The sequence below is a fragment of the Cyprinodon tularosa genome, unplaced genomic scaffold, assembly GCF_016077235.1.
Source record: "Cyprinodon tularosa strain WSP-4 unplaced genomic scaffold, ASM1607723v1 ctg184, whole genome shotgun sequence".
Classification (NCBI taxonomy): Eukaryota; Metazoa; Chordata; class Actinopteri; order Cyprinodontiformes; family Cyprinodontidae; genus Cyprinodon; species Cyprinodon tularosa.
Window position 1 is genome coordinate 874,032 of NW_024038639.1, and position 19,620 is coordinate 893,651.

Below are 19,620 nucleotides of genomic sequence, written 5' to 3' on the forward strand. Positions count from 1 at the left end.
AAAAGTACTCCAGAGTGTTGTTCAGCATGGGGGTGAGTAGAAAATGAAGGCTAATCATGTTTTGGGTGTACTATTCCTTTAAGCAATTCCACCTACACTGCCCCCCTCTGGCAACAACATGCAACAGAAATTATTGGCATGAAAATTTTTAAATAGAAATCTTGTTTTAATGTTATTTTGACCATCCTTTTTTTAAAGTATTTTTTGTCATTTTATGGATATCGAATAAAAAGGAAATTCAGTTTTTTCAGTTTCTTAAACAGATATTAATAACACTAAAACTAAAAGCTTTGGTCTTAACTAAAAATTAAATTCTGTTTGATTTCCTTGGAATTTATTTAAATAACCTGAAACTCTTCATGCATTCAGGCCTTTAGAAGAGATGAGAAACAAAGATACTGCACAACAGACCAGTTTTAATTATTGTAAAATAATTATAATCAATTCATAACCTGTAGTGGCCTGCTGAAGGTTTTGCTCAGAGAAGCATTGCTATGTAGAAAATAAAGATATTATACAGTTTGAAATTATAAATCTCAATTCTGCTCCTCTAATTTTTTCCTGATTATCTTGTTTGAAATTTATATTATTTCTATATTTTAAAATATCTTTGCTTTTTTTTGTAATGTAAAAACTGGTTTGTTTAAAGGTGGTGTCGTCTCACTCAGGAGACTATTTGAACAAATTGCTTAATCTCAGAGGATTTGTTTTAGGTTAGATTATGTATTTAAGAAGCGAATAGAAACCAATAGATTTCACATATCTGCATATTTTTCAAGATGATCCAAAAGAACCTCACAATATCCTTTACTGACTTTTTGCCATTTTTTTATATTTAAGTCTTTATAAAACTGATCTCTATATTTTTTTTGCAGGTTTGAATAGATATCAGATAGAAAAAATATTGAATACTAATAGTAATAAGGTAATAAGCACAGCAGGATTTAAAAATTTCTCTTTCTTTCATTACTTCCCATGGCAGTGTTCATGAAACAGCTTAAAATAAATATCCGTACAGAGCAGATGAACCTATATTTGTGCTCTAGATGCTGATTAGAGTATGTTTTGTGAGAAAAAAGTAATCTTAAATAAAACTTAAATCAAAGTACTGGATAATTTCATAGAGAAAAAAACTTAATATAATGAAATGTGAAAAGTTGGGAGCTTTGACCAGACAGACATGAGTTGTTTTTGCTTCATATTGAAGTTAAATCAAACAAACATCTCAGCTCATCCTGTTCTGAGCATGTATGTTAAATGGCCGAGCAAGTCTGCGTCATTTCATACTTAGACGTTACACGAACCCACAGTTAGCAATCCAGCCTCCTTCAATTGATCAGACAAACATTCCTGGAGGTTTCTCTATGGAAGTTTTTACACCCGGTAGCTGGAATCGATCCATCAGGAAGGTCAAAGGTCGTTTTCCGCTTCTACCTAAACACTGCATGATCAATACAAGAGGAAGGCAGCTGATAACAAAACACCAACTCTATTATCAGTTGCCGTCTTTACTCTGTTTTACGCTTCTAAAAAATGTAAATACGTCACCTTACACCTTCTTTTTTCATCTTCTGATGTCAGACATGATTTGGACGACTTATGTCAGAACTCCTGTGTCGCCTTAACGCTGCTTATTCTGTCATCCTGTCTGTCAGCGGAACTTTTTTTTTTTTTTCAATCCAGTAACTTTATGGCTTCAGTGTCCACATTAGAAATGAAAATGTACTTTCTGATTAAGTTGCTTTAAAAGTCAATAAACATAGATTTTTAGAAGAATACCTCATGAGTTTGTTGATATTTTTAGATTTCATATGTATAAAAAAAATAGAACATGAGTAAAAATGTTTGCAACAGTTAAATGTATCATCAACAAATATTATGAAGGAATAAGGGTGAGTTTACCAATCTCAATAATTTCCACAAACTGAAGAATAAACTCTTATAAATAAACCACACAAACATCCACTGGGAGAGATTAGCTGTTTATGATAGCATCATGGTGGTGGGGGAGGTCACATGTTTCTGGTGAAGATTTCCTAATGGTTTGCATTTAAATGCTCTTTCAAAAGGTAAACCTTAATCGGATTATGCAAAAATCTTTTCTTTTTCTTTTTTTTACTCAAGCAATTTTAAGAAGTATTTTTGACATTGCACTCTTCTTTTCAACTTATCGTCTCAAAAGTTTAATTATTCCTTTAAAAATAACAAAGCACTGTAAGGATTCCAGAGCCCAAAATGAAAAATCATCTTCAAACATTTGCATGACGTACCAATGCTATTACAATGCAATGCTATTGCAATGACTTTATGAAGACACAAGAAATGTTAATATTTTGAATTGTCTGGAGAACATTTCAAGAGAAAAATTTTGATAAGTCCTATTAATCTTTAATTTATTTTTTATTGACATAACCCACTAAATTAAACACAAAGTTACAGAAACATAGTACGTTTTGGTTTCTAACTGTTGCAGTACAACAAATACAGCTGGATTTGAAGATGTGTTTTCTGATGCCATCTTTTCTTTATCATTTTCTTATATACTGTAGTATTTTTGGTAATAATTGGAGAAAATATACTATAAGAATTTCACTGAACAAAACACCTGTCTTCATTTTGTATCGTCTTAAACTATGACTTTAATAGACTTAATGGAAAAGGAAAGCTAAAGTGTTTCTATAGATTTGCAGTCCCTTCTCACTGGCAATGGAAATCACTGAATTAGAATAATGTTTAGCAGACTTGATGTACTCTCTGAGTCATTTTGCTCTTACTCCTAAAAAGTAGCCAACTGTTTAATATATTTCTCCATTAGTGACAGTTTCACTTTGGTTCATTTGAGTCCCAAAGTCCAACAAAGGGCTTTGTAGCCATTTCTGGACTGACTGATAAGTTATTTCTTAGCTGAATCATGATTAAACCTGATTTATAAACATGTATGATGATATTATTGTTTCATTGAGCAGAGGAATCCTGTTAGGGCACTTTATTTTCAAATAAATAAAATTGACAGGACGTTTTCATGTATTATCGACCAATTTCAATGATCTTTTTAAACTAAACCATGATGCAATTCTTTAATTCACTTTCTATTAATCAAAACCATCTGCAGGCCAGATGAATGATCCTGTTGAAAAACAAAGTAGAAGTACAGATGAATTTGTCTCCTCTAGGTCCTTTAGACGTTAGGTAAAAGGTCATATTTTAAAAAGGCAGTTAGGGTTTGTGAGGTTGGGAGGCGTTACGGTCCATGGGCGTAAATGGGGCTTTAATTTGAGGGCCGATGGTGACGAGCTGACGCCGCCTTATCTCTCCATCACTTCACCGCGACAGAGAAAAGACTTGAAAAGGAAAAACGACTTGTAAAATGAAAGCTTAAGGAGCTTTTTTCCTTTTGTGCTGTGAGCTCGTTTAAAGCTCATATTAGTAGGAAGGGAATGCCTGGAATTAGAAACCAGCCTTTGTTTGATTTTTACTCCCCTTTTTTTTTAGATCGATCAATTTATTATATTTGATTTAGTTTTTGGCTGGTTTAGGTTGTTGTTTATGACCACAAACATAGATGGAGAGGTTGATGGAAGACGTCGACGTAAGACAGGAGAAATGAAGATGAAGAAAAATAAAGAAGAATCACAATAAGAAGAAGCAGTGAACACTGTCGCCTCCTAGTGATATGCCCTCATTTTACTTAAACTTTGGGTCCAAGGAAATACTGACTTAGACTTAGATTAAACTTTATTTATCCCTTGGGATTACACCTTCGGGGAAATTATGGTTCCAGTAGCTTATATAGAGTACAAAAGGTTAAAGACAATATAAAAAAGCATAAAAAAGAAAAAAAGTTGTAATGTTCTGTATTGATTGTGTATCATCGAGTGGTATCATTAAAGGCATACTATGCAACATTTTTCAGTTAATTAATGTGTTCCATAACGTTTTGGATGATTAAATGAGTCATTTCAGGTTGAACAAAGGTATTCTCTGCCGCCCTGGTGGTCTGGGGGGGAAATACCGCACTTGCAATTGCAGGAGCCCTCGGCCCGCACCCACAGGCTCAGAAGTCTCGCGAGAGTCGGTCTTGCTTTACGGCGAGAACTTGGCTAACTACGATCTTTGTTATTTAGACTCATGCATAACAAATAATGTATGAAAACATGCTAAATTTTCAAACTCAAAAATTGGCACAAAATAGTCACTTACCGCAGTAGACATGGTGATTCATTGCGTTCGCCTGTCTGCTAAGCTCAAAACAACTGCGCCTGGCTTGACGGAGAAACCAGGAGAACAGCTGAGCATATTTACGACAGTGCACTTTTACTTTCGCCCTCTGGGGGGAGCCTCGCTGGAAAATCAACCCCGGTTGCATAGTGTACCTTTAAGTAAAAAAAACCCTAAAAACAGATTATAGAGGATAAACAACATAATGTGAACTGTAGATGGAACATTTAATCCAATAATTTTTCTTTAAAAAATACAAACATGTTTGCTTTTACTACATTTCAATCTAAACATTATGGGCTGGACCATACTAACTAATTTCATAATATCTAATCCTAAAAAAATGTCAATGTATTATTTACTGTATTCCTAATTCAGTCAGGGGATTTAGAGCGGGGTTAATTGTAATGACTTTTAGCGTAACCAATTTACAGTATTTGACCTTTTACATTCAATCATCACGTCAGTAAGTTATTGAATTTTCCCTGATTGAATTTAAAAATGGCCCAGTTATACAATGCGATTACTTCTGAATTTCTTTTTTGTTTCCTTGATATATTTGGAAGCTCAGATTGTTTATGGTCAAATGAAGCTGAACTGATTGGGCTAAAGAAAAATGTTTTAGACGATTTATTTATGTCCAGCTCTGAGTTTGTGTAACGTTCTGTCTGGAAGATTATTGAGAAGAAAAACAAAAAGAAAAAGCTAAATAAGTTAATCTAACAAAAACGCGTCAGCTTTTGTGTAACCGCAGGCTGCCCCACTGGCATCATCATACTCACTTTCCCTTTGACACAAAACCACTTATATCAGCATACCGATGCTTTATCCCCCTTCATGTTTGTGTGTATTGTGGGGCAGGAGGGGGGTCTCGCTCTCTGCAACAGACAGTCAAGCAGCCTTGGTGCCGGGGTGGTATTTCGAGTGTTTATAAGGCGAGGTGACCCACTGTGACCGCTGACCCCGACGCAAAGAGGGGAGCAGTGGAGAGGGTCACATGTACCACCGCCGCTCCGCTAATGGATACCAGGATGGAGACGGAGGAGGACATAACCTTCCAGATGCATCCACCTAACTGGTTCTCAGAACTTAAAAGGCCTTTACCGGATTTTAGATTTTTAGGGAATTTCTTAAACGAGGCACCAAAATTAGCTCATTCTCAGTGTGAGAATGTTTTCTTTGTTCTGGAAGGTGAAGCATACCTCAGTTAGATAAGCGCCGGCGTCTTGTGATGCTGCAAGGATTAAGAAATGGTTGGATTGTTTAAAAAAAAAAGAGAAGATGTCTGAAAGTCAGATCTAAAACTCAGAAGCTTTAAGTTTCTACCGCATGTCTACTGTAACCTTTAATAGTATATGGGAACATTTCAGCAGCTTAACTACAGCTGTCCTCATGATAGACGATTACGGTTAAAATATTTATAGAAATCTTTTTTTCCTAGCAGTTATTGGAATACCCACTGTGTAGCTTTCTTAATTTACCCATGGCTTTAGTTGAAAATTACAGGCTGGGTCCAGGGTTATGCTTATAAGGCAGCAGTGGTCTGAAGAACCACCTCATCAGCGATTGATCGCGGAGCGTTCTGGTTGTTTTGCACTTTGACATGTCACGTTTTCACCGTCTAGTGGCTCTATTTCCACGGCCAAGCTTCCTTTCCTGTGGTGCAGTTGTTTCAAAATTCTACAGGCAGTCAACAGAAATAAAAAAGAATGGAATAATCTCATACTGAGATTCTCCAACTTTTCTTTGTGTCCCAAACTATGCATTGAATAATTTGGGGTAATGTTTAACTTTAAGATATAAAATATCATGTGGAGTTGGTGACACGCTACCCTAACCTGCATCCTTACTGACAGTTAGGTTCTTCGGTATACATGTCAATTTTGTGGTGCAGTAAATTAATTTTAAGGAAAAAGTTAAGCGAAAGCTTTTTTTATCGCAATTAGCAATAAGTAGTGTCTAGATTAGATCCTTGTATCACAGTCTGATGTTAAAACACCTTATAAATGTGCTCTCAAGATTATTTTTTTAGTTTTAAAGCAGAGCATAATAAAAAAAAAAAAGACTAATAAATACTTTACGATATGGCATAAAGAATTCAAATACACAGAAAGAATAAAAATACACTGTTTTTTTCCCCCTACAAGTTATTACCTGATACCGGTATAAAGTTCTGCTTCCCTATTGGTATTGTCTTGATATTTTCTTATTTCCATTTTGTAGCTAAAACATTGTTTGCAGGGGTGTTACAAATGTGTTAATCATATGAATCTTAGAACTAAGACCAAAAGGACCCAGTATTTGAGGCGTAAAAACAGTTAGGTTTAACAAAACCTTTATTTAAGACGGAGCTGCAGAGAAGGACGTCGGCATCTAAGGCAGGAACCTCTGCAGGGGGAGAACGCAGGTTAATGTCTGTCTATCTGGCGGGGATGATAAAGAATATGTGAGTCCATAACATGGTCTTATAGTTCAGTGCGTGCCCAGAGGACGAGGTTGGATCCAGATGGTCAGCTGCCGACAAGATGCGTTGTGCGCCGCATAGAGAGTCCCAGACGCTGAAGACTCGGATGTCGGAGAACAGGCAGAAGATCAGAACCGAGCAGATGAAGGAAGGCAGGATAATCCAGAGTGATAAGCCAAAGCTGGTGTCGAAGAAGTGTTTTGGAGTAAGAGCCAGCAGATCAGAGGTCCAAAGGGGAACCAAAGGGAAATCCAGAACGATGTTGGGAAAGAACGATGAGGTTCAGTTAACAGACAGGCAAAAATCTAGCAGGAGTCCGAGGACAGGCCAGGCAAACAGATCAGAACTCAGAAGTCAAGAGGCAGAACGGGTCAGGATCAGGCATTGAGAAACTCTCAGGTATGCTAGAGAAATCTCTCTACAGGCTGGAGTAATCTGGCACTGATGGCTGGTCTGAATGCTGGTCAAATGGAAGCTGAAACAGGAGGAACAGATGAACGGTAATGAGACCTGGACTGAGTGAGGCAGGTGATTGAAATGAGTTATCAGACCATCAGCGCCAAGATCATGACAATGATGGGCATTTTTATAGGGTTATATACTTTAGTTGTTTTTGATGCTATTGTTCCATGATTAATATTTGCACTCTGTAGTTTCAAATTATTTAAATTGCCTCCATAGGAATATAATAACAGATATTAATCATTTCATTGAAACAGTTTTCATCTACCTTTCATTTTCCCTCTGATACATCTCAATTCATCCTTTACTTCTTTCCATCTCGGTTTCCTTGCTTCCTTCCTCCTCTTCTGTCATGACATCATCTGACCTCGGTGTGGTTGGGGTTTAGTAGGAGGGCTGCAGCTATATTAAACCGGGCCGGGTTTATTTTCGCACTCCTTTGATCCGTCCTTGTTAGAGCCTCCTGCCGCAGGGCCACAGGGCCGCGGGGCCTGCCAGCCTCAGCTTTATAAACCCTCACAGTTTGTAAAATAAAACACACTCAGAATGGGGACAAACCCGGCCGTAAAGACTGGGTGTGAAACTTGAGAGAATTAGGCGACGCTGGTTGTGTCCAGTCCCACGCTGCATGTTGCTGTGCTGACGGACACGGTGCGCAGTGTGTCGGAAGGCGACAGGAGGTTTGTTGTGCTGGTGTGAAAATTCACAGCTCACTTTTAAGGCTGAGTCATATTTTATTTCTCAGGCTGCAAGTTTCAAACTTGGAAAAGTGATAGTGGTCTTCTAATGGTCTGACTTTATTGAATCCTATAAGTATACTTGCATGTTTGGTATTGCAAATTGGTCTCTTCAGACATGTGCAAATATCAGGCATTAAAGTGATTGTTCTGGGTGTTAGAAATAAAAAAGTTTCTCACTCTAAAACACGATCCTGCTTGATTTAAACTAATCCTGCTCTGAGTGTGTTTAGGGTGGATCTCGACTCCTGTATGTAGCATCTTCTACTTTTACATGCCTGTGAAAATCCTCAGTCATCAGGTTGATAGGAAACACAAAACAGGTTTAAATTGGATGCAACTAGACTTTTGCTCTGTTGTTCTGAAACTGTTGCGACAGATATTCAGATGTCTTTGACAGTTCTGTTAGTTCACAATGAAACAAGCTGTAGCTCAAGTGCTGAGGTTGGAAGCCCCTCCTCCTTACGGCATGTGATCTTCCTGTCGTTCTTCTGGGTCATTGGAGTCGTTGGTTTGTTGTTATATTTATATCAAGTCATTTGAATCGTTATGACATTGCTTAACTAATTTGCTTGAAACTAAAACAACTGGATTTTTCACATCTATTCTACACGCTCTGTCGCAAAAGAGACAAACAAGTCTTTGTTTTGTGTTTGATAATGACTTTGTTCTTTATATATTTTCATAAAGATTGTTGGATGCATCAATAATCTGTCGTCCTATGAGGTGTTGCAAGGACAGATTATCGAGAGGTCGATTTTCTCTGGAGGCGAAACATCTCTGAGGTGTTTCCCCTCCAGAGAAAATCGACCTCTCGTCATCACTACATTCATCTTCCTTTCGCCCAGCCTTTGAGCCCATGTCTAGGTTTTGCATTCGCGCCATACCTTGATCCTTTTTCAGATTAAAGATTCAACATAGCTCTGAGATGTTCAAAGCTTGGTTTATTGTTTTACTACCTACCTCAGTTATCAATTTATTCACCCCTAACCTTATATGGGATGTAAATTATCTTTCTAATGCTGATAATACTGAGAATATATATACACAAATTACTACAAAAGTCTACAAATTACTGAACCTTTAGGCTATAGGCCTTAGATGAACTAAAATACGCCCTTTATGTTGCTACATGTAGTAAACATGACTATAATTTAATTATATTTTTGCCTGTTTCTGCACATGTATTGAAATGTAGAAATGGTTTGAGTCATTTAACTTTTACAAATATAGAAGTAATATCCTTAAAAGTCCCATTAATCTTCAATTAGAATAATTTTTTTCTAAATAGGCTGATTATACTTTGTGCCTTTTCTGTAACTGTAACTGTGAGTGCAGTGTTCTTTTTTTAAGCTTCCATTTAGCTCATACTAAAGCAATTTTCCTTCTAAGGCATCTTACTAATTTATAGAGAACTGTTTTTTAGATGCAGTCTGCAAGAGAAGGTGTCTGACAAAGAGGATTGCACCAAATCTGCCCATAAATTTTAGAAATAGAGTCATCATATGTTGATTTAAAGTGTCCTAAAGAGCTTTTTGTTAATATGAAGAAAGAAAAAAAGGATAAATAATTGAAGGCTTACGTAGTGCTCGTGCTTTAAATCAGAAACGCAAGGTTGGTCATGTCAGGGTAATAAAAACTGAACATTAAATAATTACATTTGGGGGTGATTACCTCAAACAATGAGCCTCATGAGGACTTAATGTTTGTCTGCTTTTTCCAGAAAGCTTTAAAGCATCTTTATTAGGTGCCATCTTTGTAAGGATAGCTGTCTCCAAGCACTTACTTTAAAGCAAAAAAAAAAGCTGCAATTTGGACTCTGAATGTTATGATTTTATAAAACGGTTCTTCAAGTTTTCAAATTAACTGGCAACGGAAAACAACATACAGAAAAAAGGAAGAGATTAAATTAGAATCGATGCAAATGTTGGAATAAAGTCGTAGGTTTGAGATAAAGCATGAAAATAACAGCGGGGGCTTTTTTCCCCCTCTCTGCAGGACGGGAAAGCAGACTGTAAACAGGAGAAATGTCCGCTGGTGTCTGAAGACTGTGCCCTGGTGGTGAAACAGACCGGCGCCTGCTGTGAGAGGTGTAAAGGTAAGACAGACCAGCAGAGCCGGAGAAAGACGACCCTCTGCCACTATGTGTTTTGACCCTGATATGACAGCGATGATGATAACAATGAACCTTGGAGGGTTTATTGTAGCTCTGAGGTATCTGCAGCTGCAAGACTTTAATAGAGGGGGGGCTGTTATAACACAGAAACATAAAGCTCATACAGACTTACCAAACCATCAGAGACCACTTTATCGCTCTGTATGCAAACAGCCAGGCCTTAATGCAACCTGTGGGAGTAAATCTGCATGCTTTTTTTCACGTCATTTGAAGCCACGTACACACAGCTGCAGCGTGTGGAGACAGTTTGGCTGCGGAGGGGGTTCACCGTCAGGTTTACAAGCAACAGAAATACAGTTACTTTTATGAGTCTGAAATCATGCTAGAGGATATGTTTGTTTATACATCCATGGGCTGCATCTTTCTGAGCTTTACCTTAAACATCTCTGAAAAATAAGCAAATTTAAACACGCTTAAGGGTTGCCTTATTATTTGATAGATTTGAAATAAAGTTCACAAATTGTTGATACTAGAAAATGTTGGTCAAATTTAATTTGAAGCTAAATGGGTATAGCAGATCTTTACATCTTCATTTCACTTTATTTATTTATTTTTTATTATAGCATATAAAAAATGCAATAGCTTGCATGGAAGATCTCAGTTTTCCAGAAATCTGGCCCATAAAGGAGATATGAAAAAAAAATTACCTGCAAAACCAATGAGTAAGTAAAGAATCCATCCAGATAATCAAATTAAAAGCATCAGATTAAGTATTTTGCTCAACCAGAACAAAAAGCCTCTGTTTAGACATTTTTTGTTTGTTTGATATTTTGTCATTTTCATCTAATTGTTCAAAATAGGAGCTTTGACTAAAAAGTTTCCCCTTTTTAATTTTAGCCTTTATCTGTTTTTTCTTCACTTCACCAGATTTTAACCTTTCCTAAAAAAGTACTATTTGGAGAAATTGATAAATGGTCCATTGTTCTTTACAGTGCATCTTTTTATACTTGAAGGATTATTTCCTCTTTACAACACAGTTATTACAGTGGCATAATCTATCAAAGCAATAGGTTTCCTTTTCTTACCAGCCTCAACAAAGTGCACCATGGGAAAATGTATTTCTAATTAATCAGGAAGTAAGTTTCTTGCTTGTTCAATTATATTTGACTGTATGTTCAAGTTTAGTCAGATAAATATTTTCTGGAGCCCATTTTCTGACTTATGAAGATCGTCTCACATCTGCCTTCCTTGATAAAAGGTTTCAGTGTTCTCCTGTCCTTTCGGTTTGGAAAAATTGTTATAAGATGTGTTAAGTTATATTCCACACTTGTGGAAAAGGGTTTGGTGGATTATTGGTTCCTCCCCACTCAGTGTCGGCCATTTTGATTCATAGGAGCTGTAAGGCCAGACAGTCATCCTAACAGTTTAGGTTTTATTTCAGAATAATTTCTCAGCAGGATTTCATTTTCCTTCTGGTTAAAGCTTCTTCTTAGATGTTTTGAAGATTTTTAGTTTTCTAATATTTTATGTCATTAATATGTGAGGAGTTTTTTGCATCTTTACAAGAAGAGCAGGAATAAATGTTTTAACCTCATTATGCTAAACATTTCTGTAATTTCATCACCAGTGAGGTATGAAAGGTTTGTTTTTTAGATGTTTATCTGGTTTAGCTCATATACAGGTGCTGGTCATAAAATTAGAATATCATGAAAAAGTAGATTGATTTCAGTAATTCCATTTAAAAAGTGAAACTTGTATATTATATTCATACATTACATACAAACTCATATATTTCAGATGTTTATTTTGTTTAATTTTGATGATTACAAATGACAACAAATGAAAATCTCAAATTCATCATATCAGAAAATTAGAATATTGTGAAAAGGTTCAAAATTGATGGCCCCTGGTGCCACACTCTAATCAGCTAATTAACTCAAACCACCTGCAAAAGCCTTTAAATGGTCTTTCAGTCTAGTTCTATAGGCTACACAATCATGGGGAAGACTGCTGACTTGACAGTTGTCCAAAAGACGACCATCGACACCTTGCACAAGGAGGGCAAGACACAAAAGGTCATCGCTTAAGAGGCTGGCTGTTCACAGAGCTCAGTGTCCAAGCACATTAATAGAGAGGCGAAGGGAAGGAAAAGATGTGGTCGAAAAAAGTGTACAAGCAAGAGAGATAACCGCACCCTGGAGAGGATTGTGAAACAAAACCCCTTCAAAAATGTGGGGGAGATTCACAAAGAGTGGACTGCAGCTGGAGTGAGTGCTTCAAGAACCACCACACACAGACGTATGAAAGACATGGGTTTCTGCTGTCGCATTCCTTGTGTCAAGCCACTCTTGAACCATAGACAGCGTCAGAAGCGTCTAAAGAGAAACAGGACTGGACTGCTGGTGAGTGGTCCAAAGTCATGTTCTCTGATTAAAGTAAATTTTGCATTTCCTTTGGAAATCAAGGTCCCAGAGTCTGGAGGAAAAGAAGAGAGGCACTTCATCCACGTTGCTTGAAGTCCAGTGTAAAGTTTCCACAGTCAGTGATGGTTTGGGGTGCCATGTCATCTGCTGGTGTTGGTCCATTGTGTTTTCTGAGGTCCAGGGTCAACGCAGCCACATACCAGGAAGTTTTAGAGCACTTCATGCTTCCTGCAGCTGACCAACTTTTTGGAGATGCAGATTTCATTTTCCAACAGGACTTGGCACCTGCACACAGTGCCAAAGCTACCAGTACCTGGTTGAAGGACCATGGTATCCCTGTTCTTAATTGGCCAGCAAACTCTCCTGACCTTAACCCCATAGAAAATCTATGGGGTATTGTGAAGAAGAAGATGCAATACACCAGACCCAACAATTCAGAAGAGCTAAAAGCCACTATTAGAGCAACCTGGGCTATCATAACACCTGAGCAGTGCCACAGACTGATCGACTCCATGCCACGCCGCATTGCTGCAGTAATACAGGCCAAAGGAGGCCCAACTAAATACTGAGTGCTGTACATGCTCATACTTTTCATGTTCATACTTTTCAGTTGGCCAACATTTCTATAAATCCTTTGTTTTTATTGGTCTTCAGTAATATTCTAATTTTCTGATATGATGAATTTGAGATTTTCATTTGTTGTCATTTGTAATCATCAAAATTAAACAAAATAAACATCTGAAATATATGAGTTTGTATGTAATGTATGAATATAATATACAAGTTTCACTTTTTAAATGGAATTACTGAAATCAATCTACTTTTTCATGATATTCTAATTTTATGACCAGCACCTGTAATTCATGTACAGGCCACGTTTATAATGCTTAAGAAAAATAAATTCAAAGTAAACCTTTAAAGGATACTAAAAAAACATTTTCTAAAATCAAAAGAAAATATGTATTTTTTAATGTAACCCTTAAAAGTTATTGTGTATAATAATGTACATAATACTTATATATTATATTCTCCCTCAGAACTGTCCTTGTGAGTTTCTTGACATCCAAACCTTTTCCTCCATTCCTCCAAAATGTCCTTATTGTTTTGGAATAGGTTTGCTGCAGCCATGCAACTCCATGGAAATATAAAATCCTTCACACCTACCTCCCGCTCCGCCGGGCCACAGCCTATTTGTTTGCAGCTCTCTGTTTTACGACGCAGCACTTCATTAACAGAGGCGGACCTCGTTCCGCTCGGAGCAGAAAAAGCCCTGTGTCGTCACCGCAGCCGCTTTTAGATCTTATTTTGATTCCTGGGACTGAGCAACTAAACCTGCTTTGTCTTTGCCTCTGAGAACACATCAGCATCTCTTTATGAAATTATGCTGACAGTTGATGAGAATCACAGTCAGAACGTTTCACTTTATTACTAAGACTCTGGTCGAGAGTAGCTTAATAACCAACTTTACACTTGCCATAATAAAAAGCAAATTAGCTTTTATTAAAAACTGCTATTTAGGTTTTTTATCACATAAAAAGGAGTTTTCTGTTTGCAGCTTATGCTGATTTAATATTTGAACCATCACCGATCAATATAGCCAATATAGATAGTCAAGCAGAAGTGTTTTATTTTACCTTTAAAGTTTACAAAATCCTTGGAATTGTTGCAACCACAGTAGATTTCAGAACAAAATTAGAAAGGAAAGTAAAAACATCTGGGTTGATGTAGCTTAAATTACAGTAACGTGATTTTAATTGTTTCATGAAGTCTGAGAAATCGACTCTAAAGTATTCAGGATCATAAGAGAGTCATTCTGATTGTGCTTATTCTGCTCTTTTCAAACAAAAACACAACCTTTATTTATGAAGCAGTTTTTATTCAACACTATGTAGCATCATAGGTTTTATATCAACACGTTCACTCTGAAATAAATGCAGGAAAAAACACCACTTACATAGACTGAACATTAAGAAGTCTGGCCTTTAATCAGACTACAGATTATTATTGTCAAAACAAATTATTCCATTTCCAAACTGCTGGTTTGCCCTGTTGATGCTTTAAAATGTTGATGTCTATCATATTTGATAGCGTGAAGATGCAGCTTTATGCTGATAAAATACAAAAAGTAACTAGGAAGAGACAGAAAAAGCTCCTCAATAAAGAATTTACACCCTTTGAATGCAGATTTCAATGTGTTTTATTAGGATTTAATGTGACAGACTAATACAAACTAGCATCCCCAACTAGCCTCAGAAATCTCCTTCTCGGTATGAGACCTAAGTCTCACTGGAAATCCAATCCAGTCTGACTGAACTCGAGCTATTTTGCTAATAACAAATGGGTAGAAATTTTAGTCTCTAGACACGCAAAGCTGGTAGAGACATTAGACTGATCCACTGCATAAAATCCCAATAAACCCCATTGAATAGTGAGCTCATAAATGGTTGTATATTTGGGGAAAGTCCATAATGAAGAATAGTTTCAAAAAGCCCTGTTTTACTGTCACACTGTGTTGGTGTAGGAGTTTGAACAGGATTTTATTACCTAATCTCATCTTTCTTTTCTACATTACTGCAAATCTTCCTGCAGCAGTGATATAGTATCGTAGGATTTATTTGACAAAATAAGAGAGTAGATCAATGGCTGTGATTGGGTTTCAATGTATGAAAAGTTCAACATTGATCTGAGACCGTTTACTGTAACAGGGATGAAATGAATCGGCTTCTCATTCAGCGCTGAAAGGAAAGTGGGTGACAGTGCAGAGGGTGTACAGTAATTTAAAGAGTAGCTGTTACATCTAAATGTTTTCCTCTGAAGCTGTATTTATAGGTGAGCAGTGGAGGGTTGGGGCTGCATGGGCACATTTTTCTGATACCAGATGCTTTATACTGGATCTTAAGCATTTCGTTAGCTAAAACGACATACTTTGAAGCAGTTTGTTAAAATTGGATATTATCGATAAACACGATGGAATTGATATTTATAAAAAAGAACATTAGTTGGTATAATAACCCTGCCTTGAAGTGATCGACTATGCTTAATAAATGCAAAATAACTCAGCTGAGTTTAATTTATGGTCTAAGACTAGATAGGGCTTAATACAACTGTGATTAAAAAAGGAAGAGAAAACAAAAAAACAATAAAAGTGGTTATGTGACTCAATCTGGAAAAGCATTTATTTGGCATACATCCTTAACTCTGAATATTTTCTAATTTAAGTCCTCCAGAAACATGGCTTTACTGCAAAAATATCTGTTTCTGGCACAGAAAAGGTAAAAACAGTGCTAATAGTGCTGGAGAGCAGATTAAACAGAGGCAGGGAATGAGACAAAGCAGGTGTGATAAAAAAAAAAGAAGAGGTGACATCATATAAACACTCGTTTGATCTGTGAAACTGTGAAAGACTTCTCTGTTTTTGCATAAACAGTACTTAAGAACGTTTACATGAAGGCATTTTGAACAGTTAAATGTATGTTTTTGTCCACATCAATGAGTAAAATACCATAAAGCAAGAGTCAGCAGGGATTCTGGTAACTAAGCCAGTAGGTCTTCAGAACTCAAGGTTCTGAAGTAGGAAAATGGATATTAATTAGAAAATAATAAGTTAATTTATTAAACTTTACTGCTGATAAACAATCTTTCAGTTTTATTGTTGCTTTTCATCTTCATCTCAAAGTTCATAAATCTGGATTGTACCTTTTCTTAGACTTTGTCCATTTTGGAACCAAACAGAGAAAACTGCTTTATAATATTTATTAACAAGCTTTACTTTTAAAAAGAAGTTTGGATAAAACTAATCAATCATTTCATTTTTTCTAAGTGAACATTATCCTTTTGCTTCCTTCTTTGTAAACCTCAGCTGCAGAATGTAAATAAGCTTGGGAGAAATGATGTTTCGGTTTTTGCAGACAATCAAGTGTGATTGGGACACCGCATCCGGTTTTTGACTTTCATTAGAATATATGAGACTTGTCATGTGGTAGGAAGAGGCATTTTTGTTTAGCCTTGTGTTGAAATGAGTTAATGCGCTAGATCACTCTTTAATTCTGAATCACATCAGTGACGTTAAGTCAAACATGTGCAGATGTTCTGCGTTGTTGTAGGGAAAATGCTGCAGCTTTCGCTCTCATCTAAACATTCAGGTGACGGTGCTTTGACCTAACAAAAACAATGACACTGTTTTAATTTCAGGAAGTAATCTACAAAATACAGATGGACTTTTTTTCTCATAGAAGAAAAAAGATTTCTGAATGGTTACAGTTGAATTGCCAGAATATTAGTCAAAATCCCCAGCTGGCGATTCTATAAATGTTTAAAAGTTAAAGAGAATTTATAGAGAGAAATGTAATCCTAAAGCCTTGCATTAATCGTCTGTCTGTCTCTTCTCAGGCTGCATGTTAGATGGACGCTCCTATAACAGCTCTGAATCCTGGATGACCTCCACCAAGCCCTGCATAACCAGACGCTGTCAGGTGTGTCTTCATACAGCTGTCCTGACTGCGAGCAGTAAAACTATAAGCATTAAAGATTATTATGCTAGGAAATGATAATTATTAGGGATGCACGATATAATCGGCCCCCTATCGGTATCGGCCTGTACCGGCCTTAAAACTGAATATCGGACATCGGCCACCCCACCGATATTTAACCCGATATTTGATCAGCTTCTGAGTTTCTAAAGTCTAAAAAAAAAAGAAAAATACTACTTCTTCTTCTTCCTCAAAAACTTCTTTTTTACAGACTTAAAAACTTCTAAAGACGAGGGAAAAAATATTGATACATTAAAATATCACAATATCTTCATATGCTGATATATTGCCATTTAAAAACCCCATATCAATCTCTTTTACTAATGAAATATTGCTATATGTCATCGTTATGCTACGAAATCTCTGAAAATCTCTGAAAATTCACAAAATTTTGCCATATTTTTATATGTTGATATATTGACGTGGTATCGGTCTATTTTACTAACAAAGTCTCACAAGAATTTGCAAAATATCACGAGAGTTTGTAACAGAACGATTAAATTTCACGAGATTTTGAAAGTAAAATCGATCGATACCGCGTTTTTAAAAATCAATTTGATATCAACATATGAAAATATATTTGAGTATATTATTTTTCAAAGTGTCAGAAATGGATAACAAAACTGCTATTTTCATTGACTACTTATTTTTGTCCAGCTTTAACATCAGTATCGGTTATCGGCTACATGAGTTTTAAAATATCGGCATATCGGCCAAAATACCAATATTGTGCATCCCTAATAATTATAGGATAAAGAGAAATAAAATTAAAATTATGTGATTCAAAAAGAGTGTAAGGATGTTTTTTTTTATTTACATGTAACACTGAGTTTGCTTCTTGTTCAGGAAGGTGTGATCACAGAGGCAGAGGTGCAGTGTGTCATTCACTGCAAGAACCCAAAACACCATCCGAAAAAGTGCTGCCCAACCTGCCCCAGTGAGTATTAGTGTTAGAAAAATTATTGGTTATTTTACTTTGATTCATTTACAGAATAATCATGTTCTACATGTAAAATAGGAAACTGAAATAAAATTTTCTATATTCAGATTTTTTATTAAGTTTACAGGTTTTCAGTCTCTTTTTAATTCAGAACTCGCTTAAGGCTAGTTTATTTATTTAAAAAGAACTACATTTTGTCTACTTAGATTCTTGTTACTACATAACCTTTTTGTTGTAGTATTTTCAATTATTATTTAGACATTGATATTACTGTTAAAGATACGTTCAGTTCAAACGAATTTCTATCTTTTCAGCTGGTTCTTGCAAAAAGTTTTAGTAGCGATGGCTTTAATGGTTTGGAAATACTTTTTACCAGTTCAAAAGATATGCTTTAAAAGTCGAAACTGAAAATATTTCTGGTGCCTAAACTTCTGCAGGTTGCATCTTTGAGGGCCGCCTTTATAAAGAGAAAGAGGAGTTCAGCCCTGAAGGGAAACCCTGCATCAAGTGCACGTGCACAGTGAGTATACATACGCTTCACATTCACCTTTCCAGCAGGATCCCTGTCCTGCAAATGAGTTAGTTTTGGAGTCTCTAAGGAATCACAAATTTCTGGTTGGAACAACATCCTCCTCCTTGCTTTTCCTCTCCTTTCCTCCTATGTTTTTGCCTCCCCTCTCCATCTCCCATTAGATAAACAAACCCTGCAGGCAGGTCCATAAACACATTAAAGTATTAATGTCCTGACACCCAATAAGGACACCCTGCAGTTTTAGTTTTTACTTTTTTTTGTAACACAAACCCGTTGTCCAACTTTCCCTGTTTGTTTACCAATTTGACCAAACTCCTTCTGACACTAAATGTTTTTTCTGTCTTTCGTTTAAAATCCTGTCCTATGGTTTCATCAGTGATCATAGGAAGATGTTACCTTTACTATATTTCTATTTCACTTTGATAAGCAGACGTTAATTAATAAAAAAAATGATAATAAAGTCCAAAGCATGGCCTGGTTGTCATTTGTGGCCCTTGAACCACTGTAGAAGATTTTTAGCCTCAAATTAAAATGTTCTTAAAATATGTTTGGTTTTTTACACAAAAATATTTGTGTTTTAATAGCCACACATTTTGCTTTTATTTTAGGTTACTAGTATTTTAGATTACTAGTACTACTAGCGGTGATGGGGGGGGGGGGGGGGGGGGGGGGGGGGGGTGGAAGCCTAGTGGTTAGGCTATAGAGCTTGGAATCCTGAGGTTCTGAGTTTGATTCCCACTCCCACAGACCGCCACTCTGGGTCTCTGGGCAAGAACCTTAACCTCACACTGCTCCCCAGGTGCCGCGCAATGGCAGCCCACTGCTTCGCAAGGCAATGGGTTAAATGCAGAGGTAGATTTCTCAAATGACAGATCAATAAGGTTCAATTAGTGAGCAGGACCATAGACATTTAGCATGTTTTACTTAAAAGCATCCAAGTTACGTCCATCCATTAAACTTACTGAAGTCCAGCAAATGTAATAAAGGAAAGATTAATTCTATATACAGTACAGATAAATTATTCAAAAGTTCTTTAGAAAAATAAAGAATTTGAGAAAAGCCATTTTTCATATGATTTAGATCCAAATTCTTCATCAATTAGAAAATATTGCTGAAATTGTGAAAATAAAATGCTTTTCTTTTGGGCTACAAAAGAAGCCAAACGGCCCTCATTCCAAATGAGTGGAGCCCTGCATCTG

At 36.5% G+C, this 19,620-nt stretch overlaps 1 protein-coding gene across 1 annotated transcript in view; it reads left to right on the top strand.

The window, feature by feature from the left end:
• Positions 1 to 19,620, top strand: part of bmper (BMP binding endothelial regulator) — a 52,555-nt gene that overhangs the window by 15,790 nt on the left and 17,145 nt on the right. The window contains exons 3-6 of the mRNA XM_038282493.1: positions 9,880 to 9,979; positions 16,810 to 16,892; positions 17,796 to 17,886; positions 18,327 to 18,409. Of these exons, the coding sequence (XP_038138421.1) occupies positions 9,880 to 9,979; positions 16,810 to 16,892; positions 17,796 to 17,886; positions 18,327 to 18,409 (357 nt within the window). The remainder of the gene's footprint in view (positions 1 to 9,879; positions 9,980 to 16,809; positions 16,893 to 17,795; positions 17,887 to 18,326; positions 18,410 to 19,620) is intronic.